Genomic DNA, 25685 nt, shown 5'->3' on the forward strand with positions numbered 1-25685 from the left:
AATCCCGCCGCTGTTCATTCGCAAGGCAGGCGACGAATGTGCGGCCGAGGATGGCTTCGACGATTACGCTGAGGTGCTCAGCCCTTCGGACGACTGGTCGCGCTTCTCCCCGGCCGTCAATTTGTCCGCACGACTTGGCGTGCCCTTTGGCTGCTATGATCGCAGAGGAAGCAACACGTCGGATTCGTCGCCTGGTCAGACGTCCACCGGCTTCGAGTCCTCACCTTTGGCATTCGACTCCGCGGCGGAACCTCACTTCGCAAGGAGGTCAGACTCCCTCACCACGACCGACGATGGCACCATGAGCGACGTCACCACGCCAGAGTCCGATGCCGCTGATAGTGGGGAAAGCGGCGGCGACGGCGGCGACAAAGGAGAGATGGGCGATCGGGCCCTGGCTCTGCCAGCGCCGCTGTGCCATGCTGTGCCATCAATCCAGAAGCCGCCACCTCGCCGTCCTTCTTTCGAGCGTCACGACGCATCGCTCGACATTCGTCGTCGATCAGATGGTGACCAGTCGCTTGCTTCAGCAACGCAATGGCTCACTCTGGCATAGGCACTTCGTTGTCGTGCCTAGACATCACCCCGTCACACACTACACATACACGACCTCCTAACGTCCCATCGACGACAGCTTTTCACGACACCATTATCGACTCTCATCGCATCTTCGCAGCTATATCCTATACACGTCATCGCTGCAGCACTGCTTCTCTTCACCGTTCTTATAATATTCCGTGGGCCCCTCACAAATACTCCGTGACTCGGCAAGGTCTCCCATCTCGTCAATCCTCTTTCCCGTCTCTCCACCATGCCTTTCAGCGTCACGCCTTTCTCTTGTCATCGTGTTGTCCTTGTAATCGCCCCCGGAAATCAATGAGAACTACTACAAGGAACAGCCATTCGAAGTGCGCTAGACGTAGTGTGCTCTGCGTGTAGCCATCGTAAATGATGGCTGCTCAGACGCGACGCCTGACCCTGAGCGTGAGCGTGAGCGCGGCTGGCGAGGCGCACGGAAGGCAGACCCGATCGTTGTGGACTCGACGTCGTCTCCATCCGTCCGCCCGCTCTCCTTGCTCATCTTCTCCCTTTGCAATCTTCGCGGCTTTCATCCACTTCAGCGCCGCCTCATCACAAAGATAGCGTGACGGCGCCTTTGCAATGTCGACCCAAGATCACCACGCTGCTGGCGGCTCTTCGCGCAAGATGAAGCGCAAGGCCGGCCCAGGCGCATCAGCGTCCCGTCATGCCAATCACCAACAGCACCATCAGCAACAGCAGCAGCATCAACAGCAGGGCAGGCCCTCTGCAGGTCAGCCCATGAACATGCATCCGCCCCTCCATGGTGGAGCAATGGGATGGGGATCCGCCTTTGATGACGATCAAACGGATTTCGTCCTTGGTGAGTCGGCGCATACAGGCACCTGCGTAGTTGAACGTTCCACTCATCGCGCCCTCTCCTTTACAAACCACTCTTGCAGATGAGATGGACAGACTCACACCGCGAGACCTCGCCGTAGCCCGATTCAGGCGCAATCACGAGCTCATGGAGGGCATCTTCGATGAGCGCAAGATCGGTGCGTAGCGGCGGGCGCGCGCCAACGCAAGCAGGTTCAGCTGATACTCGCCCACCCGCCTGACCCCACGTCACTCCCAGCCAAACTCGTCCCACCCCCCTCACCCTACTCAGTCCTCTCCCCCGAGAGTTTGCGCATCCAATTGCGCAAGGCTCAAGAGACCGCAGAAGAGATGACCAAAGTTCACGCAGAGCGTCTAGCTTCCCTGCGCGAGTCTCTCAACCCAGAGCGAATCGAGGCCGACCTTGAGCAAGCCCGCAAACGCGCTCGTCAAGACGATGAGAGCGCTGAGCCTTGGGCACGAGCCCCTGGAGAGGGCAGGACGCTGGCACGCGGCGGACTCGTGTATGTGAGAGCGAGGACACCTGAGCCTGTGAGGAGGGAGAGGCTTTTGGAGCAGCAGCAGCAGCAGCAGCAGGGGCAGCAGCAAGGAGGCCCATCTCAGCCTAGCGCGGAGGAAGCTCAAGAGATCAGTGGCATCAACCAGACGCTCGGAGTTGAGGTGCCCAAGGAGCCTAAGCCGCCGCAGCCAGCTCAGTCGGGTGCTCCTCAACAGCAGCAGCAGCCCGCCGAGATGGTTCCATCGCAGCCTGCAGCAGGGACCGCAGTCGAGCCCTCTGCTGCAGCAGCCAATTCAGAGGCGCCCATCGCGGACAGCCAAGACAAGGGCGAAGACGTCATCATTGTACAGAACGAGAACGCCGATGGAACAGCAAAGGAGAGTGGGGAAGGTGGAGAGGAGGCGGACGCAGATGCAGATGCAGAGGACGAAGACGGCGACGAGGGAACAAAGCTCGATCAGCCTGAGGCCCTTGCGACGGAGGCAGAGGCTCTCACTCACCCACTATCTGCTGAGGCGCAGGCTGCTTCGAAAGAGCAGACCGAGGGTGGGAAGGGGCAACAGCAGGAGGAATCAACGCCCGCCGAGGCTATGCAGCAGGATGAGCCCTCCTCTGAGCTTACAGCCATGAGCACTCAGGAGGCAGCGCCCGCTGCTATCCCCGCAGTCCCTGCGCCCGTTGAGCAGAGTGCCGCACCTGCTCCTGGTGAAGCCAGCATCGAGACTGGTGCAGACGAAGATGTGGGCATGAAGGCTGCCACGCCATCGAAGGAGGCTGAGAACGCCGTTGATGTGGGTGCGACGGAGGCAGGCGCGCCAAGTGATGCTGCCGCTCCTGATGCGCCCGCTCAGTAGATGTCGTGACATGCTCTTGTACTAGTAAAATCAGCTGAATCGATGCGACCATCTCGTCTCGTCCGCACCTCCGAGTGAGCTCCACGAACGCGTCACTGAGATGGGCGCGTCGGTCGCTCTTGTCTCCGTCCGTGAGGGCGGACTGAAGGCCAAAAGTTGCAGTCCGTGCAGGCGGGCGTCGTTGCCTCTCCCTTCCTCACATCATCCTCTCCTCAATGGACTGAGCGATGGGCCGCTTCAAGCCCAGGACAACGGCGGGCGCGACAGCTTCCACATCAATCGCTACCAGTCAGCTGCCAATCGGCGAGAGAAGCAGCGACAATATCGATGAGGAGGGCAGCGGCGAACGTGAGCAGGCGGAGGCGTCGACCACAGTAGCTGGGCTGGGCGACGATGCTTCTTCCTCAGCTTCAGGCATTAAAGCCATCTCTCGCTCGGACGTTCATCGGATTACGAGCGGCCAAGTTATTCTTGTGAGTCAAGACGCATGTATGCAGGCTCGGCGCTACGTCACCACCGACTGAGCCCTCCTCCCCACACACTCGTAGGACCTTACATCCGCGGTCAAAGAGCTGGTAGAAAATGCTCTCGACGCTCGCTCGACCAGTATCGAGGTCCGATTCAAGAATTTTGGCCTCGACGGTATCGAAGTCATCGACAATGGGCATGGCATCGCTTCGCACGACTACGGCAATGTCGCCCTACCTCATCACACCTCCAAGCTGGCCCGCTTCGACGACCTCACTACGGTCACCACCTTTGGCTTTCGTGGCGAAGCACTCGCATCCCTCTGCGCGCATGCGGACGTGACGCTGCTAACAGCTACACAGGATGAGGCGCCGATGGGAACGCTGGTGGAGCTGGGTAAGGATGGCAGCTTGGTGAGCTGCGAGAAGAAGCTGGCAAGGCAGCGCGGGACGACTGTATCTGTCAATGGTCTCTTTCAGGGTTTGCCGGTCCGTCGCAGGGAGCTGGAGAGGAACTGCAAGAGGGAGTATGGAAAGGCACAGGCCCTTCTGCAGGCTTATGCGCTCATCTCTAAGGGAGTGAGGTGGAGCAGCTCGAATACCACCGGCCCTTCCAGCGGCAGTGGTGGGGCTGGCAGCAGCAGCAGCAACGGCACGCAGCCACGCAAGAATGTCGCCCTCACCATCTCTTCGGCCAGCTCGCCAGACTATTTGATGCGCAACTTCGCTGCCCTTTTTGGGTCCAAGGCGCCCGCTGCTGTGCAGGAGTTGAAGCTTGACCTCGAGATTGAGCGTGGTAGACCGAAGAGACGGCTAGGTCAGGTGGCAGGATCCGCGAAGCCCAGAGCACCCAGCAAAAGGACGCGCAAATCCTCAGACGACGACGGCGAAGCTTTAGGGGGCGAGGAAGACGATGCCGCCTCAGGCAGGGAGGACGAGGCGAACAGCGCTAGCGAAGACGACGAAGATCAGCAAGACGATATCGACACGTCCAACCGCCAGGCCATATCCGTCCGTGGGCTCATCTCTCGCCCCACTCGAGGCTCAGGCCGCACCTCGACGGACAGGCAATACCTCTACATCAACGGTCGCCCCTGGGACAACGTCAAGGTGACGCGCGCCTTCAACGAGGTGTATCGCCACTTCAATATGAATCAAGTACCCATCGTCGTTGCTGACTTCCTGCTACCGACGGAGAGCTACGATGTCAACGTGAGCCCGGATAAGCGCACCATCTTCCTGCATGAGGAAAGCCAGCTTGTCGAGGCGCTCAAGGCTGCATTGGAGGAGCTGTGGGCTCCCGCGAGGAGTACGTTGGCTGTCAATATGATTGGGGGAACGCAGCAGAAGTTGCCGATGGCGAGTGCTCCGGCTCCGGCTACCAGGACCTCGTCAGCGATAGCGAGGGATGAGGGGCAGGAGGACGAGGACGAGGACGAAGAGATGATGGAAGAGGCTGCAGGGAGAGATAGTGTCGAAGATGAGGGGGAGCAGGACGAAGACATCACTCCGCAAGCCCCGTCACGCTCAGACGAAATTGACGAGTCGGACGAGGATACAGCGGACCCTTCTACACTGTCAAGCACACGTCGCTCCACCGCTGCGATCCCATCAAGACTCAACGGCAACGTATCAGCCGCAGCAGCTCCATTTAGCGCTCGCAGAAGCACAAGCACAAGCGCTGCTCCGTCTTTTCCCTATCTACCGCCTGCCCGCTCCTCCACGAATCCCTCCAGCAGACCATCAGCCTCCATGCCAGCCGCCCTGGTCGCTCGATCAAAGCAGCCGTCACAAACTCTTCATCAGATGCTCGCCCGGTACAAGGCTCCTCAGAGTGAGGCGCCGGCGGTCGATGAGGACGGGGAAAGAGACGATGCAACAGGAGAAGAGCATGGCGAGATCGAGGCTGAGCAAAGGGCGGAAGAAGAAGCGCAAGAGTCGCCCGCCGGCGCAGCGCTCCAGCCCGTTGAGGATCTAGAGTATCGCGAATCGCTACCGGAGTCACAGCTGGAGGCTGGAGAGCAAGAGGCGTCAGATATGGTAGAGCATCCCGCGCCGCAGGCTGACCGTGGCGATGGAAGCGAGGATGGAGAAGACGACGCTGAGCAGCTACGCAAGTCTAAGCACGTCTCACGAGACGGTGCGGAGGCCGATGAGGACGACGATGAGAGACGCCGCAACCTCGCTGGCCTAGATGAAGGCGACGATGAGGCCGGCAACGGCGCCGCACCCTCACAGAGCCATCGAGAGCGACCGCTATGCACAGCCGCTGCGGGCACATTGGCTATCGACATTGCTTCCCTAGCCGAGCGCTTGTCCAGCATGCGTACAACGCAGCGATCAAGCGAAGCCAACGAGCAAGGCAATGAGGATGCGGAGGTCGACCTCTCCGAGGCGGGCATTGAGAATGCCAACTTCGCTGACGTGGAAAGCAGACTGGAGCGCGTGATCAGCAAGACCGATTTCGCAGAGATGGAGATCCTCGGTCAATTCAACTTGGGCTTCATCATCGCCCGCAGAAGGAGGAGTGCCAAAGACTCTGGTGTGGGAGTAGCTGGAGCGGGCATGGACGACCTCTTCATCATCGACCAACACGCTTCGGACGAGAAGTTCAACTTCGAGACCCTCCAAACCCAAACCAAGATGAGAAGCCAACGCCTCATTGTCCCGCGAGCGCTGGAGCTGTCAGCCACCGACGAGCTTGTGGCTACTCAGCACTTGGACGCATTGAGCGCCAACGGCTTTGAAGTTAGCATCGACGAGTCCCTCCCAGCCGGCTCGAGGGTGCATCTCATCTCCCAGCCTGTAAGCAAGAATGTGACTTTCGGCGCCCGCGACCTAGAAGAGCTTCTCTACCAGCTACGAGACGTCACGCCCGGCTCAGTCAAGGCAATGTCCGTCCGCTGTAGTAAGGCGAGAGCTATGTGGGCTTCTCGGGCTTGCAGGAAGAGTGTCATGATTGGGACGGCTTTGAGTAAAAGGCAGATGCGCGGGATCGTGCGCCATATGGGGACTATTGAGCAGCCTTGGAACTGCCCGCACGGAAGGCCAACGATGCGGCATTTGGCTTGTTTGAGGAGCGTGGGCGCAGAGGCGGGAAAAGGGAGAAGGGAGGTTATGTGGGGGAATGCGGGGGCACTGTGAGTGGGTGCGTTTGCGGATCGCGCTACTCGTGGGCTGTGTATAATGATAAGTAATGATCGCCTTTGATGATGATGGTGGTGATGATGATGTTACAAGAGGTCTGCCATTGATTGAGGGGGGCAGGGACAGCCTTTACTTCTTACCCGCAGCCGCCTCTGCAGCCTTCTCAGCATCCCTCTTCTGCTCGGCGAGCGGGATGGCGGACAGGAATGGGTCAGCGCCTCACTCGCCGACATGAGCTTCCAGCTGGCTGCTTCTTCCACTCACCAGCTGCTTCTCTCTCATGGCCTGAGCGTCCCTCTCCTTCCTCTGCGTGACCGTCAAACCATCATCCTTGACTTTGCCCTTGCCCGCAGCCGCCGCCTTCTTGTTTGCCTTTTCGCGGGCGAGATCTCGTTGGTTGCCGCCTGCAAAGGAGCGAGGGAGCGAGTGGAGAAAGTAGATTCGTCAGAAGGTCCGCGATCATTGGGACTGAACATGGCTAGAGCGCAGCATCGTCGTCGACTCACGGGCCATGCTGCTTTGCTCAACCAAGTCGTATCGAAGCGGACGATGGGAACGCAAGAGCGAGGCGAAGCAGCGGAAGGCGACGCCGCTTTCCACTCGGCTTGAATTGCCTCCGCCGAGGCCGGGAGAACGCACAGACAGGCCACGCGGCGAGCGCATCGCCTGATCCCCGCACCTCGATCCGCCATCTCATTAACGCTCTTTCTCTACTTGTTTACGGCCCCTGAATAAGGACAGCTTGAAGATGGACCTGACACCTCATCCGAGGCAATGAAGTCCCCTTGGCGAGGTCGGAGGGTGTAGCTTGTCATGGACTGATTCAAGTGAAGGGACCCCTGTCTTTGCCGTCGCGCCGTACGAGGCCAGCGAGAGCATCGTCTTCGAAATGAGTTCGCTCGGACCGCCTGACCCCTCGCCATCGAGACCCCTCTTTCCACGATGGCGGCCTTGACATCCAGCGCTGAATCCTTAGGACGCTCATGTCCTCTTCATTCCTCACCCTTCCATCCACTGATACCTCACTCCAATCAGCATGGCCAAAGACTCTGACGCTCTCTCCTCGACCTCTGACCCTAGCAAGAATGGCGGCCTGGCAGGCAAGATGCGCCGCAAACTCAGCGTCAAGAGCATGAAGACTAAGGGGGACAGCGGCGCATCTGGTGACGAGTCCGAGACGTCGGCCCAGCGATCTGGCATTCTTCAGCGCCGCCGTAGCAAGGCATCGCTGGGTAAAAGCAAGCAGCGCAACGGCGATGGCAATGATAGCGACTATAGCGCTGCAGGTACGCCAGCTCCTCCAACGCCCGTGACTCCAGCGTATCCGACGCCCAAGAAGGCTGCGCCCTCCAATGGGAACGGAGCTCCTGCAACGATGCCTGTTCAGCAGCTCGAGATGGGCCCTAAGGTGCTCGTCTTCTCTCCTGACCAACAGATGGACGTAATCCAACAGCAAGTCAATGACGTGTACAAGGTGAGCTCTCGCTGATGTGAACACCTTGAGGTCTTCTGCTGACACGAGATCACGCTGCGGCAGGCGCAAGTGGACAATCAGTTCGGCGCAGATCGTTGGGCGCTCCTCTTCCTCCCCGGCCGCTACAAGCTCGACGTTAAAGTCGGCTACTACACCACCGTACACGGCCTTGGCGACTCGCCTCAGGACACTGTCTTCGACGGTGCGGTTCGCGCCAAGGCAGACTGGATGGACGGCAATAACGCTACTATCAACTTCTGGCGCGGCATCGAGAATCTCACCGTCATCCCTTCCATTGCCGAAGATGAAAAGAAGCTCGTCTGGGCCACCTCTCAGGCCACCTGGGTGCGCCGTGTCCACGTCATGGGTGACATGGTACTCTCGGACCACGGCGGCTGGTCGAGCGGCGGTTTCATCGCCGACTCGCTCGTCGACGGCGTCATTGACAATGGCACTCAACAGCAGTACTTTCTGCGCAATTCGGGCATGAAGAACTACACCGGCGGAGCATATGCACAGGTGTTCGTTGGCTGTCGTGGTGCGCCCGAGGAGAATTGGCCGAGCAAGCCCTACTCGACGGTCAAGAAGACGCCAGCCGTGCGCGAGAAGCCCTACTTTTCCGTCAATGATCAGCAGGAATTGCTCATCAACGTCCCTGCGGTGAGGGAGAAGAGCACGGGCCCTAGCTGGAGTGCTGTTGCTACGCCAAGTGGGGGCAAGGCTGCGAGCGCCACTACGAAGCAGATCCCTGTTGCTCAGTTCCACATTGCGACCCCTACGGGCGAGACGAGTCGCACGCTCAATGCCGTTCTAGCCAAGGGCCAGTCGATCCTCTTCACACCGGGCATCTATCAATTGGATAGCGCACTCCAAGTCACGAAGCCGGACACGATTCTCCTAGGCATGGGCCTCGCCACGCTCAAGCCGATGAACGGTACGCCGGCCATCAACATCTCGGACGTGGATGGCGTCCACCTCGCTGGCTTGCTCCTCGACGCAGGCCCGCACATGTCGTCGACCTTGTGCAAAGTGGGCGATGCCAAGTCCCCAAAAGATCACATGGCATCGCCTACCGTGCTGAGCGACGTCTTCTTCCGCGTGGGTGGGGCTGGGCTGGGCAGGACGGCGAGCATGTTGCAGGTCAATCTCAAGGATACCATCTTGGATAACACGTGGCTCTGGAGGGCGGATCACGGTAGTGGAGTGGGGTGGTACCTCAACCCGTGCAAAAACGGCATAATCGTCGACGCAGACGATGTCATCTGCTACGGCCTCTTTGCCGAGCATTGCCAGGAGTATCAAGCCCTCTGGAACGGAGAACGCGGTCAGGTCTTCTTCTACCAGAGCGAATTCCCCTACGACGCTCCCAACAACGAAGTCTGGGGCCACGGCCGGATCAAGGGCTACTCAAGCTACAAGATCGCGCCGGCTGTCAAATCGCACTATGCCACTGGCTTAGGCATCTATTGCGTGTTCCTAGTAGACGACGTCGTAGCCACGACGGCTATTAGCCAGCCCTTGTCGAGCGGGTGGCACGACGTGAAAGACTGCTTGGTGCGCCACGCCACTATCGTGCGATTTGGCGGCAACCCGGGAACCTCGATTGAGAATGTGATCAACAACCTCGGTGGCGAAGCGTCGGAGCACCAAAAGATGTCGATGCTCGAGAGCGCGTATTGATACGACCGGGTCAAGTCTTCTCGCCCTCCTCACCGTCTGTTCGTGTATTTCGCCTCCTCTCATGTTTTGTCAACGAGCGGCAATTGCTCCCCCATTCTTGGGCCGTATTGCTGCGATCTGAGTGAGCAAATGGATTGTCCCGCCCTACCATTACCTATCATGGCACGGCACTCGTCCGCAACTCGCGCGAAAGTCTTCCTCGGGTCGTCTCCTCCATCACGCGAACCCCTATCTTGGAATCGATGCAGAGCACAATGCGCGCCTTCGGCTGTGTGGGAAAGAAGCTAGAGATCGCTCGTAGATGTATCTACCGATCTCGTGTCGACGTCGATGCGGATGCGCGAGTGTCACATTGTGGTCCTGACTCCTGAGTGAGCGTAGGAGCGAGCGATCAATCGAGCGAGCTACCAGCTTCATGTCGTGTCAAGTCATGTCGTGTCGTGTCGTGTCGTCGCAGCGCCGTAGCGTCGCAGCGTCACTGAGACAAGACGTCTCGGCCAGCTCTCTCATCAGTCGAGCCCGGCCTAGCCTGGCCTGGCCTTGGCTTGGTGCGCATACCCTCGTTGCCCGAGGGCCGCGGACCCTCACTCACCCTCAACCTCGGGTGATCTGGCGGGGCGCAATCTGGAACCTGGGCAACGGTTCGCCTCTCCGCCCGCCCGCCCGCCCGTCCGCCTCAACCCCCTCGAACGCTTCCGGCTGCAGTGCCCACCCACACCGCCGTCGACTTTTTGCTATGCCGAGCCCACGTCGACGAGACGCGAGAAGCACCCTTGTTTGGCTCCTTGGCTGCCCCCAGACGACTCGCTGGGAGTCTCTCTCTCTCGTCACCCTTCTCATGGCAAGTCTCAAGTGTCAGTCGTTGGTAGTCTTACCGTACGGCGCTAATGCAAGAAGAGTGTACGAAGAGCGAGGTCGAGAACCAGCAGTCCCCTTCCCTTTCGCAGCCCACATCCCTATCAGCTTTCATCGGCTTTGGTCGCCTAAACCTCGGCCAACTAATTGCAAGGCGACGAAGACGGAAGCTCTTCTTATTGCACCGCCGCTGCTGCTGCCATCGCCGAGCTTCGAGCCCATGGGAACTAGTGTCGATCCCACACACACTGTCACCCCGCCCAGCATGCTTGTGCGCGCATGTTGCACCTTCGAGCATGATGATCTCCGATTGGAAGCGCCGTCTTTTCATCGTCAGCTCTTTTTTCTACCTCCGGTATATCCTCCTAAACCCTCCTCTCCCTCCTCCAGCACCGCTCCTAGTCATGCCACCACCACGATGCCGATTGTTTGGGTCGTGCGAGTGACCGAGGATCTGAGACATCTGAGACCTCCCGTCTCGTCGCACCGCTTTTCTGCCTCGCTCCCCTCTATTTTTCATCTGCCACTAGCTAGCGAACCGTTGCCTCGGAGTACCAGTAGCAGCAGCAGCAGCACCGACAGCGACAGCACCTGCTAGGGGAATAGCGGCCGCAGATTTCGTCTTGCTTGGTGCTTGGACCCAAGTAGCCAAGGCGAGCAAGGAGCGAAGGAGGTGCAGCCGTCGCCGTGATAGGATGGTCCAAGGCTACCTTGCTTCCTCTCTTCTTACAAATTCCTCTTTCTTCATTCCAGCATCAGCTTCAGCATCAGCATTATCGCGAGGCGATACTCTTCGTGGATAACTCTCGTCTCTCGTATTCGTCTACGAAGCGTAGCGCGGTCGCAGAGGAGCGGAGCAGGGTGCAAGGCTCTGCTGGAGCTCCGTTTCAGCCAGCTCCGAGCGATCAAGGCCATTGACAGCGAAAGTCACCTCGTGCCTTGTTCGTTGCTGTCACCATGGCAGGACCCAGTAGAGGTCGCGGGCGGCGATCACTGCCCTCGTTACGGCGCTCTCCGCATTCTGCGACAGAAGGCAACGAAGAGGGCCAATCACGACCCGCACCGGTCTTGGCAGCAGGCTCATCATCAGGTACGACGGACACGGCATTCGACTCTGGGCCGGCGCATAGCGATCGCAACGAAACAGCGGAACAGACGTCGACGGCAGCACCGTCAAGACTACCCGCCTCTCACTCGTATCCATTCCTAGCGGCGCCTCCACCGGATAGAGTCTTTACCCGGCGACTGAGGCGCCGCTCGTCGACGCCGACTGCATCGTCCTCCTCGTCAGCAGGTATTACGAGGAGAGAAGCAGGGGCAACACAAGAGCAAATGCCGACTAGCAGCAGTGGTAGTGCAAGCGGCAGAAAGGGGCACGCTTCGAGATCGACGGCCTCGAGTGGTGTGGGCATCGGCCCAAGCGATGCTGGTACCAAAGTCTCAGGCGCTGGTGACCCTGCAACTTCTGCTTCCACCCCTTCTCATCGTCGCTCTCCCTCGTCTTCCCCGCCAACATCACCTTCCTCGAGCAGGCCAAAGCGTCGTAGGCCAAGCCGCCGTCGTTCACTTGGTGCCTCGACTCCTCGCTCACCTCCACCGCCAACGCCAACTTATACACGTTCGGCGAGTGGCAGTCTCAGTGGATCGGTACAGGCGCTGGAGCCTCGATCCGTGCAGCGAGCCATGGATTTCTCCCATCGGTGAGTAGATCTTGAGCAGAGCAAAGCAGAATGAGAAAGATGATAAGCAGCGGCTCACAAGCGTACCTGACTGCCTTCGTGTCGTTGTAGCCGCTACGAGCTCGTCTCGATTCAAGAGCCTACAGATGGGTCTGCTTTCGGCTCCAATCTCCTCTCCCGACTCCCTCTTGCACCTCCGCTAATCCTCCGGCTTCGCGTATTCGACACGCGCGACGGCCGAGAGCTCCCTAGTGATGTAGAAGGCTCGTGGCTACTCTGTCAAGTTCAGCTCACTACCGAGTCAGGGCAGACGGCCGACATGATTTCGTCCCTTGCGGCGGCGACGACGACTCAGGGTGAGGTGGCAGCGTCTGCTCGTGTCAGCGAGACTCGTCAGAAGCGCCGTCGAGATAGCGCAGACACCGCAGCGGACGAGGCCGGTGGTAGCAGCATTGAAGGTGGCACCAGCACCAGCGCCGCAACTAGTGGCAGCGTCACGAGTCCTCCCGTTCGGAGGTCGTCCCGCCAAATAGCCAGATCGACTGCCGCAGCGACAGCCTCGTCCTCATCCCCACCACCCACACAAGCAGTCGTCTCGGGATCCGCCGGAGCTGGCACGGCTGAAAATACAGATGCTAGCGGCCCGGTCAGCACCTCATCCCCTTCAGGCATCCTCACGCACCCTCTGCGCATGCTCTACGGTAGCCTCACCGCCAGTCCGCAAGTGTTCCGCTCCACGGACGGACCCCTAGCTACCTTCTTCTTCTTCCCGGAGGTCTGCGTCCGCGTACGAGGTCGATACAGGCTGCGGGCCACGCTGCTGCGACTGCCGAGCTCTACTTCGACCACCTCAGTTACGGCTGCGGCTGACACCAATGAACCGACCTCGGGAGATGCGTCGACCTCACAGTCAGCGAGCGCCGTCTTGGCCACGATACAGACAAGCCCCTTCAACGTCCAATTGGCTTCGGAATACATAGCACCGTACGTCACTGACCTGACGCGTCATTTTGCTCGGCAAGGAGCTGCTTTGCCCTTGCCACAGGGGGAGCACACCGATTGAGCTGGACGTCAAAGTCGGATCCACGAGCAATCGCTCGTTGACGGGCCGTCTCCGTTCTTGTCGTAAGGCCAACGGACCCGCATTACAGTTCACGTTCTTTGGGCCTCTCGTCACGGTCACGTTACCCCTCCTTGGTGATCCTCGTGAGCTGCCATTTCTATCCCTCTTCACCGGCTACATACCACATTCAGCTTCCTCTTTCGCTCTCGATTCCGGTACTCTTCGTAGGTCTCTGTGTAAAACCTTCAAGTCTCGCTAATGTCATCGACCTGTTGCATCGTAGTCACGGCATTCATGTCGGCCGGTCGCCCAAGTGCGATTGAGGTGCGTGCGTGCCCTTCGGTCAGTCCGCGGACGTTCTCTGCTCTGCTCGCTCTTTGCCCACCGCGGAAGAAGTTCATCCGCTTGAAGTGGCGCCACGCTGCAACCCTGCACCTCGGATTTAGTAGGCCTTTGTTGTCGCACGGTCGTGTCAGTCGCATCTCTCGATTAGCTCAGATTCTTTTCTTGTCTTGACAAGGACGCGAGGACGTCATGTCCTGGAAAGGGACCGCAAACGGTCTTTCGGTACAATCTGGTAGACTAGCCCGATTGCAGGCTGCGTGAAGGTCCAAACGAGGTGGACGTGTTACCGACGACTCTTGGTCTCAGAGTGCGTGCATAACGCTCCGATTGGTCACCGACATCATGGTGCTGGATGAGGAGTGGGCACCTCTCGAAGGGGAAGAGAAGCGGTGGGCTGCTGGCTTCCTCTCTTTTGGTTAGCCTCCTCACTTTGCTCGTCACTACGTCACAAGACTCCTCGTGCGAGAGAGACGACACAGTGAGATTGAGATCCCGATCTCCCGGTGTGGCTGGTTACTATTGTCGGGGTTGGTCCCTGATCAACGGCCCGGGCATCCACTCGCTCACTCTCTGTGGATGGTACGCGCGACTCGCGTGCCTCAAAATGTAGCGCAAATCGCGGACAGACATCAATGCGACTGCTTGGCGGCGATTGATGCCATGTCATGTCATGCTATGCGGATGAGGCCAAGCTAGACCTCGATCCCCCCTTTCGGCCTCTCCCTCACGCTCGCAGACTGACTCTCACTTCTTGATGAGATGGCGAGAAGCCGCGGCCTTTGCCATCATCATCCGCGTGAAGCCGTTCCAAAATTCGCAAGCCACGCCCGGTACGTCCTGAGTGAGACTTAGACTAAGATCGTTGATGGGTCCTGACTCTGACAGGCCCACAGCTTAATTTGTGCAGCCAGGCGGCTGCATCTCGTCCTCCCCTCCGACGGTCGCCGTCGTCTGGGCATCGAGCTGCCGCTAGACAATCCGGCCCATTTCCCTCTCCGATTCTACGCCACGGACCGTCAGAGAGCTTGTTTGACAGTCGCGGGGTACGCTCGTTGTGACGCTGCTGCCGTTGGACTGTTCCTGTTGTTGCTGCCTGCTGCTCTTCAATCCCGTCAACCCACGCTGAGCATGGCAGACGGCTAAGCTCCTCGCTCAAAAACTCACGGAGCTATGTGAGGCAATTGTGGCGAAAAGTACTGACGCCTGCCGTTAGCTCGCGTCGTCTCAAGCCAATCTAGTTGAGACTGGCCGCTCGACTTTCGCCCTAACCTCCCCATTTTGCCGCCGCCGCCGCCACCGGTGCCGCTGCCGCCCCCTCAAAGTCGTCGGCCTCACCTTCGTAGTTGTCAATGCCGTCGTCGTCATCGTCATCGTCAGACTCTGTAGAGACGCATGCACCGATGGAAGGTCCGAGCAAGCCGCCGCCGCTTCTCTGCACGACTCCGATCTAGTGAACCAGCCGTTTGGATGCGACACTCACTCGCGCGGTGTTTGGCGGTGGTAGCCTAGGCTAGTGGAGACGTACGCAATCGACGATGCAGCTCCCACGCAGGTCACACTCACTGGATCACCAACTGGCGCCCTCGGGCTTCGCGTGTATGCCCTTTGCCTAGCGCTTGCTCCCTTCCCTTTTCTCTCTATTCACCGATCGCAACTTCTCCTCCCCTTGTCACCTCTTCCCTCCGTCCCTCCCTCCCTTCCTCCTTCTCTCCTCTAGAGTCTACCGAGCTAACGCTCCCTATCTCCCCACTACTGCATCAAACGTCAATCACGGAAGAAGTACGTCAACCCAACCCTTCGACCGCCTCGCAAACATTCCGTCCTCGTCTTCGGCTTCGCCTTCGCCTTGTCTCCGCCCCCCGTGGCAGCAGACGTCCCGTGTCTGGTCATCTTGCTTCATCTTGCTTCATCATCTTCTGCATCTTAGCGTGGTACCTCAGGCAGGCTTTGATCAGCAGGCGGCTAAGTCACTAGTCACGGAAGACCACCGCTACGCATCACCATTCTTCCCACGCCGTCCTCCTGTTCTCGCCTCTGCACAGCAACCAGGTCGCTACTGCACCGCAACGCGACGCTGCGCCGCGTAAACCTCGCTCGGTCGTTTACTTGCCAAGGAAGCTCAGGCAGCCGTCAATCGACGGTGAGGCCCCGCGCCCCTCCTTCACATAGCTCAGAGAGAGGCTTGTTTGGCACTTGTTGACTAGCGTCAAGCGAAGCGTACCACACGCGCAGCTGTAGAGAGGGACTTCGCAACCGCAACTGCACCGCCGCAATCAGCGGTAAGCCGCTCGCTCCGGCGACATCGTTGACCTGACAATCAGACGGGCGACAGGGAGTCAATAAGCTCCGTTGTAATACAGCGGATCTCGGAACTTGCCGCGGGAGCCATCGGCAGCTATACGTAGCAAACTCATAGAGGCAGAGACCGCAGACGCACGCTGGAAAGGGCGAGTCTAGACAAGCGGCGGCGGGACGACGCTAGGCTGCACACCTCTTTGTCTTCTCGTTGTTCACCAGCGATTCCCATCTCCGTCTCTCGCGCCTTCCTCCCGCGATCCCCGTGGGTTTGAGGGGAGGGAGGTGGTAACAAAACATCGAGCTAGACCATTGAACGGACGCGAGCCAGGATTCGCTTGCGGACGCTGGTCTTTTCGTGCACAAAGGGATGCTGCCTCAACAGCAGCAGCGGCGTCACTCGAGGACGGCAGACGCGGCTGCATCTCATCCCTCACCGTCATCTTCGTCGTCATCAGCAGTAGCTGGACCTCAAGATGGGACACGGACGTCCACCTCCTCCAGACCGAGGTCGGTGCAATTTGGCCTTGCTGATTTCCCTAATGGTCTGTCCTGACGTTCTGATTACCATCTCTTCCCGCTCGCAGACGACGCTATGAACTTGTTATACGTCAACAGCCTCAGCGAGGTCGACAATGCGCCCTTGGATCTAGGGAGCGCAGGCCTATCGATCCGCCTCCCATCTGTCAGCTCGTCATCTATCGCCCGGACGGCAGTATCGATACCGAGTGAGTTGAGTCCTCCCGCCTACTGTCGACCCGTGCTGACCGTCAGGCTTTCACGGACATTGCTCAGTGCAACTACATCATCTGTCTTCTGCGTGCAGGTACTACTGTTACCAGCTGCCCTCGTCCAGGACCCGACATCAGCGACAACTGCAGCTCGCGATGGCCGGCGGCCTTCATCGGACAGCTCCGCGGGCTCGCCCCCGAAACCAGCGCCTCAGCTTCCACCTTCAATACCCACATCCAATCCAGCAGCTACAGAAGCAGCTCGCGCCTCGTCGAGCGCCACGCCATCTTCAGGGTCGCCCTCTTCCTCATCTTCAGCATCAGCATCCGACCCCGCTGGCTCCTCGCCCTCTTTCTCGGCCCCAGTCGCACCCACTCCAACCCCAACAACGCGTCGCCTCGAAGGCAAGACGTACTCGAGCGGACATCTGGTCAAGGACTTGGATGGACAGACGATGGCTTGCTTCTTCGTCTTCCCAGACTTGAGCATCAAGGATGAGGGAATGTTCGCGCTGCGCTTCAATCTGATACGGTTGATGGGAACGCCGCACGCAGAAGAGGACAAGGAGGACGATCAAATGGCGCAGAGCCAACCGGATGGGACGAGCAACACCACTGCTGCTGCAAGTGGCTCGATGGGAGGCAGTGGGCTTGTCCCCTCATCGTCGTCGTCCCCGTCATTGGCGGGCGGCATTGTCACCTCAGTCACGTCGGTCATCTTTGAGAACTACTCGCCACGCCGCTTCCCCGGGTCATTGGAGAGCACACCGCTTACGCGGACTCTTGCTGGGCAAGGGGTGCTCGCACCGATTCGTAACTACACTACCGCCGCTGCGGCGTCGGCGCCGACTTCGGCTTCGGCATCGGGGGCGGGAGCTGTATCTGCAACAACGTCGGCCTCTTCGTCGAGGAGAGAGAGTCTGGCGAGTCTCGACAAGGAGAAGTGATTTGAGGAGAGAGGCACGAGGGGTCGTGATGGAGGATACAGACTTTTATGGGGAACTTAGGCAGCATCGTTATGCCCCGCTGGTGGGTATCAGGGTTCCTTGAGATTCAGGCTCACGTCAAAGGGGAAGTGGAAAAGAATGTCACCTAGACACGCAGTCGTTCTTGGCCACCTAGAGGGGGTGGTGGTATACCATCGTTGTTATTCGTTTTTCGTTCTTTGCCTCGTCCGCAAATGGCATACATTCTGCGATCAAGTCGATTGCGGTCTGCGGTTCTGACGAAGAGACGACGAAGTCCCACTACTGAGGAGGCTTCTGACAGGCGCTGTTCTACTTGTCCTTTCTAGCGCTCCTGCTGGCTGCCTGCGGTATCGATTCTTCGTAGAGGTTGTAGCTTAAAAGCTTGAGTATATGTCGAGGATTCGCACTCGATAGTCGCGGCTGCAATAGGAGCTCCACGGTCGACGCCCCGCTCGCTCGTAGTGCGGCTGCCGCCAGACCAGGCTGCGAGGCTGCACGGCGGGCGGAGGTCAAGTGCCATTTGGCCGTGGGGACGGGCGAGGCCGCCAGAAGAGCCCCGCAAGAGCAAAAGCAAAAGCAAAGCCTCGTTGGTAGCAGCAGCAGCAGCTGGCTAGCTAGCTTGGCTAGCCAACCAACACCTGCCCGCACCCCGCCTCTGAGCCCGCGTATCCTTCTTTTCTTCTTCTCTCGCAACTTGATCCCCACTACGCTAGAACGTGACGCCCACGAAAGGAGAGGCACCAGAGGCACGTACACACACTCACGCACACAAGGTTCATTTCCGTGTGCCGCCCACCCCGCCGCCGTTGCCGTCTGTGCATAGCCGCGTCCTCAACAACGTTGACCAGCATCATTGATGGCATCGGCTCGCACCACCCTCTCCCCCAACCACGGACAGCTCAACGTCTTTGGCACCTCTCCAGGAGGGAGCAGTGACGTCTCCAACGAAGCAATCGGTCATACCACGCCCAGCGCTCGATATACCAGTCTCTCGTCCAGCATGGCCTCCGACGCACCGACCATGTCGTCGTCCAACGCACCGCCCCTCGCCGCCTTTCCCACTCGTCCCTCGATGAGCTCGAGAAGATCAACAGAGGAGCGAACTTCTACCACGAGCGAGTCGGCCAATATGACGGCATCCACTACCGCAACGACGATAGCTGGGTCATCGTCCAAGATGCCATTCTCGCCAACAGCATACAATCAGCAGCAGCAACAGCAGCAGCAGCCGACGCAGCGAGAGATCGTGCCGACCACATTCGATGAGGCGACACTGAGAGCATTATGTGACACAGATGTGAGTGCGAGATAGCAAGAAGCAGCTCATATGCAGTCATCTGCTCACCGTCCCACTTCCATGCGTCCTATCTCCGCTTCTCGCAGGTCGGCTTGCCCCTTCTCTACGAGCGCATCAAACAGTCAATGAACTCATGTCGCGAAGCCGCCAACTTCTTCAAGAAGCGTGCCGTCCTCGAAGAAGAGTATGGTCGTTCGCTCCTCAAGCTGTCCAAGGCTTCGCTCGAATCGTACGGCTCCGTAGACGGCAAGGCAGGCAGCTACGTCTCCTCCTATCACACCATCTTGTCCACGCATGAACACCTAGGAGAGAGCAGGCTGAAGTTTGCGCAGAGGCTGGGCGAGATGAGCGAAGAGCTCAACAACTTGATCAAAGAGGTAGACCGTAATCGCAAGACGGCAAAGGATACTGGCGTGAGGCTGGAGCGTAACCTCGTCGAGGCAGAGGCGTCGGTAGAGAAGGCGCGCGCCCGATTCGACTCGGCCGCCGAGGACCTGGAGCGTATCCTCCTGGTAAAGTCGGGCGAGTCAGGGAAGGGAGGGGAGCTCGCTGCGTCGCATGCTGCTTCGGGATCTTGGAGCGGTGGATCGGGTGGGTCACAGAATCTCGTCGCTACAAAGGGCAGGTCCCTGGGTAAAGCGATAGGCAAGGGGGGAATGCTGTTCAAGAATTCTAAGAACCCACAGCAGCTTATGCGGCAGGAGGAGGAGACCAGGATGAGGACATCACAGCTTTCCGATACCTTTAGAAGGGAGGTTTTACAGACGCAGCAGATGAGGCAGGAGTGTGAGTGGGCGCGCACAAGAGGGGATCAATACCCAGGCCTCGAGACTGACCTGCAATTCTTCTCGGCGCTGCGCAGGGTTCAACCTCCAACTTCCTCGCATTCTACGCAGCCTCAAAGAGTCAGCAGACGAGATTGACAATGGCCTCCAATACCACCTCGCACGCTACGCCTACCTATACGAGTCAACCGTCCTCGCCGATGGCATGGTCATCACCCCTGTGGGCGACGCGGGAACTTCCTCCTCCACACCATCAACCCCCGCGCAGACGTCGTCTGTCGGCCTGAAACAAGCCGCAGAATTCATCGACAACCGCTCCGACTTTAAGACATTCATGCAGAACTATACCGTGTTGCACGCGCGGGATTATAAGGGACCGAGAAGGGAGGGGCAGTACGAGGATGGAGGGGCGAGCGTGTTCGGTGCAGGATCGTCGAGCCACAACAACAACGGGCACGGCGGCGGCTCCTCGAACAATGGCGCAGCCTCCCAGCATCAGCCTTCCCGCCCCATCTTTGGCGTCGACCTAGCGACGCAGATGGCTCGCGACAACGTGGAGGTGCCCGGCATCCTCGAGAAGTGCTGCGCAGCTGTCGAGCAAGTAGGCAAAGAGAATATGGGAATCTACCGTCTGAGCGGGACGACCTCCAAAGTCCAACGACTTAAGGCCAAATTTGATGCCGACTGGACGTCTGTCGATCTCTTCAATGAGGACGACGGCGAAGCCCTTTCGGATATCAATATCGTCTCTGGCTGTCTCAAGCTTTGGTTCCGTGAGCTCCCCGAGCCCTTGCTCACTTGGGAGCTCTATCGTCCATTCATTGACGCGGCGAAAGTGGAGAACGATCGACTGAGGCATATTAGGCTGCACGAGGTGGTCAATCTGCTGCCGGACGCCAATTACTCTACACTTAAGGCGCTTATGGGGCATCTGGATAGGGTCAAGGGGGCAGAGGATGTCAATCAGATGAGCGCGAGCAATCTAGCCATCGTGTTTGGACCGACATTGCTGGGTCCACCGCCGAAGGGCATGGTGTTTGAGAACCAGCAGGGAGAAGACGGAGCTGCTGATTCGACGGATCAGGATACGTCGGCGACAGGAGGCGCAGATGACGATGGCTCTGGAGGAGCGCTGGCGGATATGGCTTCGCAGAGCAAGGCCGTCGAGACCATCTTGGTGCACTATCGCGACATCTTCCTGGAGGACGACGAGATTGAGGCGGCTGAGCAGGAGGAGCAAAGGGCGAGGAGAGAGAGGGATGCGGCGTGGGCTAATGTGGGGGCGTAGTCAGGGCCACCGAACGGAGGGCAAGACGCATACGATCGGATACGATAGACGGGCTGCTTCTACTCGCCTCATCCTTCAGCGCCTCGTCGAGAAGGACAACAGTACCTCCCTCACTCATAATGTTTTTGCCCCCATGACTCTTCCCCCTTCCCCTTCGTCGTCGCGGCCCTCGCGCGGCGCTACCTGTTGCCCCTTACACCGTTGTGCAATGACTCAATTCATACCTTTTGGGCCCGCGATCGACCACATCTCTTTTGCGAGACGCAGCGAGTGAACGATCGGCTGGCAGATGCTCAGAGCAATAGATACCGTGAATTCGCAGGTGGGGCTCTCAGTAGAACAAAAAAGTACATACAAAGAGGGCGAGCCGGTGCGAGAAGGAAGCGGGGTATGAAGCAATGTCGAGGTCGAAGCGATGGAGTAAGGGGTAAATGAGATGAGAGAGGGAAGGCCAAACCGAGTGGCGGTGGCCGCACATGTAGCAGCATCAGACTGCGTGCCTCCCTACCCTTCTCAAATCGGCGGCGGGGCTGGCCTAGCGACCCTCCTCATCCCCGTGCCAGCCGGGGGCAGAGGAACGGTCGCTCCCGCTGCAGCGGCCGCAGCCGCCTTTGCAGCTCTAGCAGCCGCCTTTGACTTGAAGACCGTCGTCTTCCCTGTCCCAGCCACGGGACCACCCGAAGAGGTGGGTGGCGTGCTAGATCTCGCCTCTCTCCTCGCGCGCATGGATCCAGACGACGTAGAGTGAGCAGAAGCAGAGCTGTGTGGCGTCGAGCTCGACGAGGAGGAAGCGCTTGTGCTGCCTGAAGAGGAGGAGGAGGAGGAGATCGATGAGCTGGAGATGGAGTCCATTGAGCCCGATGGTGATGGTCCGATGGGTCTTCCTCCTGCAGCAGCGGCTGAGCAAGGGGTAGGAGCAGGGCGTCGTGGCCTTGATACTGCAGCTGGGGCAGCCGAGGTGGGCATGACCATCCCGAGTCCAGCGGCTGGCCCGCCAGCGGAGGAGCCCAGATCGTCGAAAGCGCCGGCGAAGCCTGCAAAGTCTCCGCGGGACATACGTTTGCCCAGGTCGAGGAGGGGGAGAGAAGGGAAGGCGCCAGAAGGAGAAGGGCCATTCGCAGCTGAAGGTGGCTGTCTGGTCGACTGGCTTGACATCGGGTGGCCCACTGCAGGCGTACGAGCCCTCGGCGTCTCCTCGCCGCTACCACGACGTTGCGCCTCTGCAGTGAGGGTGTCCTCCTCCTCCCAAGGTCCGTCGTCCTCACTAGCGCTACGCTGCTCTTGGCCTCCCATCATCAGCAAGGCGCTGCGTCGTCGCCCATCCACCAGCACGCTCCCAGTGCGAGAGGAGCGTCGTTGCGAGTTCGTCCGGCTTCCGCCACGGCTATTACGACGAGTCACGCCCGCTCCCTGCCTCTGCTGAAGCTCAGCAAGTCCAGCTTGCTCGAGCAGCCCATCGAACTGAGTCGCCCTCTCTCGTGGCTGCGGCTGCGCCTCCTCCCAGCTCACATCAGGCGTCGCCTCTCCTATCGCGCCGACTGGCCCCCTAGCGAACACTCCACCATCCATCGCCGCCTCGACGCCGACTGCGCCGTCAAATTTCGTCTCGCCGAGATTCTGCCACTCCTGAACCGTGAATGTAGGACGCTCAGACTCATCGCTGTCCTTCGTACGCTCCACGGAGGGGCGACCTTGCTGCTGCTGTTGCTGATTCTGGCGCATCTGCTGCTGGTCGAGAGAACGGCGAATCTCTGCCGCCTCGCTCTGACTGGAGAAGAGCGGAGGGGGGCGAACAGGACGAAGAGGCCCGCCATTGGCCGCCACCATGGCTGCTGCAGCTGATGAAAGCTGGGGAGGGGAGTGAGGCTCTTTCCCCTTCTTCGTCGATGCGGCCGTAGAGGCGGGTGGTGCTTCACGGCGGACAACGCTGGTCTTCCTTACTACGCCTCCCGCTGCTGCTTGGTACGAAGCCGCGACTCCGCCTGCGGAGCCTTTGGTCGAAACGGAGAAGCGGGTCATGCGCTTAAAGGCGTTGCGGGCTTTGTTGGAGCCCGACATCGTAGCCGCGCTGGCTTGGCTTTCACTCTCGGAAGCGCTGCGCCCTCTCCCTTGCTGTTGCTGCTGCTGCTGCTGCTGCTGCTTCCTCAGCTTAGCATCATGTGACCTGACCATCTTGTCCACCTTTGCCAGCTCGCGCATCAAAGCTTCTTCCTCCTTCTCGCGGAGCTTGCGCTCCTTCTTACTCAGGGACGGTACAGGCGCGATGGCTGCCAAGATGGACGGCGGCATGGGCGGCACGCAGACAGCAGCAAATCCATCATTGACCGACGAAGGGGTGTCAGGCGGACTGACGGGGAAGTCCGAGGGAGGAGTGCGTGGGGTGCTGGAGCTGGACGGCAGTGAGTCCCGCGAAGAGGCTGCGGCTGAGGGGAGGGAGCCGGAGGAGGAGAAGGCTGGTTGTTGGTATGGGGATCGCGAGCGACGGGGCTCGTCCTCTTCTGATGCAACGGCGTCGCGCTGCTGCTGCTGCTGCTGCTGCTTCGATGGCTTGGGCGTTGAGGAGCGGCCGAAGATGAGCGGCAGCGACGACTTGCGAGTCCGCTTCGGTGCTGTAGGAGTCATTGCTCCTTCGTCCAATGGCTCCAGCGTAGCGGCACTGTCCATAGGCGGCGAGACTGGTACATTTACCATGTCCCTCATGTCGATCGTGACTGGCTCCGAGTGGTTGAAAAGCTGTGTGCGACGCTTGTCCTCTTCGAGGCGAACCTCGAAGTAAGTCTCCTCGCCATCCTCCTCGGCGGCGGTGACCATGACATCGGGGATGCTGAAGTGAGAGCGTACTCGACCATGGCCACGCAATGAGTCGGCGGCCAGCTGCGCGAGGTAGGGGTGAGTTGCGAAGCGTTGTTGGTCTTCCTGCTCGCGAGAGGGGAAGGCCTGCGTGGGCGCCTGAGGGCAGCTTGCTACTTGGCGAGGGGCTGGTCGAGATGGCTTGGTAGATGATGAGGAGGACGAAGAAGGACCAGCGATCTTGGTGGGCGAGCTGGGCGTAGACGATGCAGAAGGCGTCGCCTCGACTGGAGACACGAGCGCCTTGCGCTCCTGCTCCGGCAATGTCCATTGCCTCTGCAACGCAGGCAGAGGTGGCACAGGGGGCATTGCCGTATCCCCCTCTGACCCTCGTCGCTTCTCGCTGCCTCTTCGACGAGTGAAGAGGGACATGCGCTTCTTGATTGACGGTGAGGCTGAGCGCGTTGATGAGGTTGGTGATTGAGCGCCCACTCGTGATTCGACGTGGGCGGCCATGGCTATATGCGCCGCTCGCGGGCTGGCTGGCTGGCTGGCTGGCTGGCTGGCTGGCTAGCTGATTGGGGTATTGAAACGTCAGAGAGCTGGCGGGTATGAGGGTGCCACGACTTGGTACGATGGAAAGAGTGGAAAAGGTCTTGAGGATGGGACGAATGGTATCGGATACAAAAGGTACACAAGCAAGCCCAGCTCTCGTTCATCCAATCCAAGTCCGCACACTCTCGCAACGTCTTCTTCATCGAATGTCGCGACTTGGACTTGGACCAAACGGAAGGGGCGGCACCAGGCGGCTGCTCATCTACCCAGCGGACCCAGTTGCTGTCTACAAAGCTCTCTCTTCCATTGCCCGCTGCAGCCTGCCGTCTCCTCTTCGCGCTTCCTCCTCCCTCGTCCCAAGAATGCCAACCCCTCCTCCTCAACCACAGCTTCGCTTCGACCGCTCTGCTATCTCTGCCTCCCTGCTTTCTTCCCCCTGCCCTGGCCGTCTCCCCCTCCTCCTTCGCATAGACGATGCAATACCTCCTTCCTTTCCCCCCCTCCCCGCTCCATCCCGCTACATCTCCCTCCTTCATCTCCGGTCGTCCGCCCTTCTCGAAGCTCGCCATGCAGAGTGCACAGATGCATTCCTGCGCGCCATTGCAGCGGGGAACAAGTCCCAAGTCCAACCAGACGCGCCCACCCCGCGAGCGGGCGGACGGGTCAACGCGAAGGAGGGCGAGGGGGACCAAGCACACTGTCCCTTCTCCTCCCTGGTTCGATGAGCCGAGAGCTCCCAATAAGTGAAAATGGGGAACAGAGGACAAATCAATCTGTGTCGTACGCTAGAGGCCGTCGATTGAGCGCGAGCGCGATGGGTGATCATGGGAAGATGTACACTTGATCAAGGCTTGCTGTCTCGAGGTGCCCCTGAGTGATTGTGGACGAGATAACACCCAGTCGTCTGGGCTGCGAGAGCGTGAGTACGGATCACCAAGGATGCAGCTATACATCGCATCGACTGCTTTCTGCCTGCCTGCCTGCTCGCCCGCAGTTCGCACGGACGTACGTGTGCCTGCCGTCTGCGTGATCAGCCTATTCGGCCTGTCAAAGATGTACACACGGACTCAGCTCACAGCTGTCGATTCTGGAATCCTCAAGCTGAACCTGAGGGAGACTCGAATGAGTGTTGAATGAATGAAAAGGAGATGGCGCGACTGCAGCTCGCAGCGTGCATAGGCCCGCCTTACTCGACCAAGTCCAAGTGCCGACCGGCCTACGCCGCCGCCGCTCTCGCCGCCGGCCCCTTCCAAGGCGGCGAGGAACGCGCTACCGTCTCCTCTGGACTCCGCAGACCGCAGGCAGCATCAGCATTTCTTCAAGGGGACCTCGACTGCTCGGTGATGGGAGAACGATTATCACACGAACGTCGTCGCATTCCCAAGAGCTCTATTTTCGCGGACAGAGCGAACAGACAAGACAGATAGACGAGCCCCGGTCTAAGGCAGGATGCTCGACGCTGTAGGGCATACGAAGCGATCTCCTGCTTAAGCG

The 25685-nt window shown here is 59.4% G+C and overlaps 11 protein-coding genes across 11 annotated transcripts; 9 read left to right on the forward strand and 2 right to left on the reverse strand.

Annotated features, from left to right (window-relative positions):
- Positions 1 to 1062: 1062 nt before the first annotated feature.
- On the forward strand, positions 1063 to 2837 carry BDZ90DRAFT_129377 (hypothetical protein). The gene is made up of 4 exons (XM_025503363.1): positions 1063 to 1402; positions 1482 to 1577; positions 1658 to 1979; positions 2107 to 2837. Exons 1-4 carry the CDS (start codon positions 1162 to 1164, stop codon positions 2546 to 2548), a joined length of 1101 nt encoding a protein of 366 aa, XP_025363348.1. The 5' UTR covers positions 1063 to 1161; the 3' UTR covers positions 2549 to 2837.
- Positions 2838 to 2977: 140 nt separating this feature from the next.
- On the forward strand, positions 2978 to 6422 carry BDZ90DRAFT_230755 (DNA mismatch repair protein MutL). The gene is made up of 2 exons (XM_025505590.1): positions 2978 to 3245; positions 3321 to 6422. The coding sequence occupies exons 1-2, from the start codon at positions 3000 to 3002 to the stop codon at positions 6381 to 6383; spliced, it is 3309 nt and encodes a 1102-aa protein (XP_025363349.1). The 5' UTR covers positions 2978 to 2999; the 3' UTR covers positions 6384 to 6422.
- Positions 6134 to 6899, reverse strand: BDZ90DRAFT_278167 (four F5 protein; the record flags this gene model as incomplete). The annotated part of the gene is made up of 3 exons (XM_025509069.1): positions 6134 to 6563; positions 6651 to 6790; positions 6893 to 6899. 3 exons carry the CDS (start codon positions 6897 to 6899, stop codon positions 6516 to 6518), a joined length of 195 nt encoding a protein of 64 aa, XP_025363350.1. The 3' UTR covers positions 6134 to 6515.
- A 310-nt stretch (positions 6900 to 7209) lies between these two features.
- BDZ90DRAFT_129434 (hypothetical protein) lies at positions 7210 to 9748 on the forward strand. The gene is made up of 2 exons (XM_025503364.1): positions 7210 to 7860; positions 7924 to 9748. The coding sequence occupies exons 1-2, from the start codon at positions 7423 to 7425 to the stop codon at positions 9538 to 9540; spliced, it is 2055 nt and encodes a 684-aa protein (XP_025363351.1). The 5' UTR covers positions 7210 to 7422; the 3' UTR covers positions 9541 to 9748.
- Positions 9749 to 10224: 476 nt separating this feature from the next.
- Positions 10225 to 11173, forward strand: BDZ90DRAFT_129437 (hypothetical protein). The gene has a single exon (XM_025503365.1). It carries the CDS (start codon positions 10277 to 10279, stop codon positions 10991 to 10993), a length of 717 nt encoding a protein of 238 aa, XP_025363352.1. The 5' UTR covers positions 10225 to 10276; the 3' UTR covers positions 10994 to 11173.
- Positions 11174 to 12246, forward strand: BDZ90DRAFT_129442 (hypothetical protein). The gene has a single exon (XM_025503366.1). It carries the CDS (start codon positions 11353 to 11355, stop codon positions 12097 to 12099), a length of 747 nt encoding a protein of 248 aa, XP_025363353.1. The 5' UTR covers positions 11174 to 11352; the 3' UTR covers positions 12100 to 12246.
- On the forward strand, positions 12190 to 13137 carry BDZ90DRAFT_217817 (hypothetical protein; the record flags this gene model as incomplete). The annotated part of the gene is made up of 3 exons (XM_025504334.1): positions 12190 to 12401; positions 12543 to 12927; positions 12985 to 13137. Coding segments are annotated over 3 exons (750 nt in total), but the record flags the coding sequence as incomplete, so codon positions are not given.
- A 3228-nt stretch (positions 13138 to 16365) lies between these two features.
- BDZ90DRAFT_217498 (hypothetical protein) lies at positions 16366 to 17455 on the forward strand (the record flags this gene model as incomplete). Its single annotated transcript, XM_025504321.1, has 3 exons — positions 16366 to 16492; positions 16827 to 17040; positions 17155 to 17455. Coding segments are annotated over 3 exons (642 nt in total), but the record flags the coding sequence as incomplete, so codon positions are not given.
- Positions 17456 to 18107: 652 nt separating this feature from the next.
- Positions 18108 to 21091, forward strand: BDZ90DRAFT_230759 (RhoGAP-domain-containing protein). The gene is made up of 3 exons (XM_025505591.1): positions 18108 to 18773; positions 18860 to 19559; positions 19636 to 21091. Exons 1-3 carry the CDS (start codon positions 18333 to 18335, stop codon positions 20844 to 20846), a joined length of 2352 nt encoding a protein of 783 aa, XP_025363356.1. The 5' UTR covers positions 18108 to 18332; the 3' UTR covers positions 20847 to 21091.
- Positions 21092 to 23089: 1998 nt separating this feature from the next.
- On the reverse strand, positions 23090 to 24005 carry BDZ90DRAFT_226112 (hypothetical protein; the record flags this gene model as incomplete). The annotated part of the gene is made up of 2 exons (XM_025504700.1): positions 23090 to 23113; positions 23199 to 24005. The coding sequence occupies 2 exons, from the start codon at positions 24003 to 24005 to the stop codon at positions 23090 to 23092; spliced, it is 831 nt and encodes a 276-aa protein (XP_025363357.1).
- A 148-nt stretch (positions 24006 to 24153) lies between these two features.
- Positions 24154 to 25120, forward strand: BDZ90DRAFT_129613 (hypothetical protein). The gene has a single exon (XM_025503367.1). The coding sequence runs from the start codon at positions 24248 to 24250 to the stop codon at positions 24914 to 24916; it is 669 nt and encodes a 222-aa protein (XP_025363358.1). The 5' UTR covers positions 24154 to 24247; the 3' UTR covers positions 24917 to 25120.
- The last annotated feature ends 565 nt before the right edge of the window (positions 25121 to 25685 follow it).

The sequence above is a fragment of the Jaminaea rosea genome (genome assembly GCF_003144245.1).
Source record: "Jaminaea rosea strain MCA 5214 unplaced genomic scaffold BDZ90scaffold_3, whole genome shotgun sequence".
In the NCBI taxonomy this organism is placed as follows: domain Eukaryota; kingdom Fungi; phylum Basidiomycota; class Exobasidiomycetes; order Microstromatales; genus Jaminaea; species Jaminaea rosea.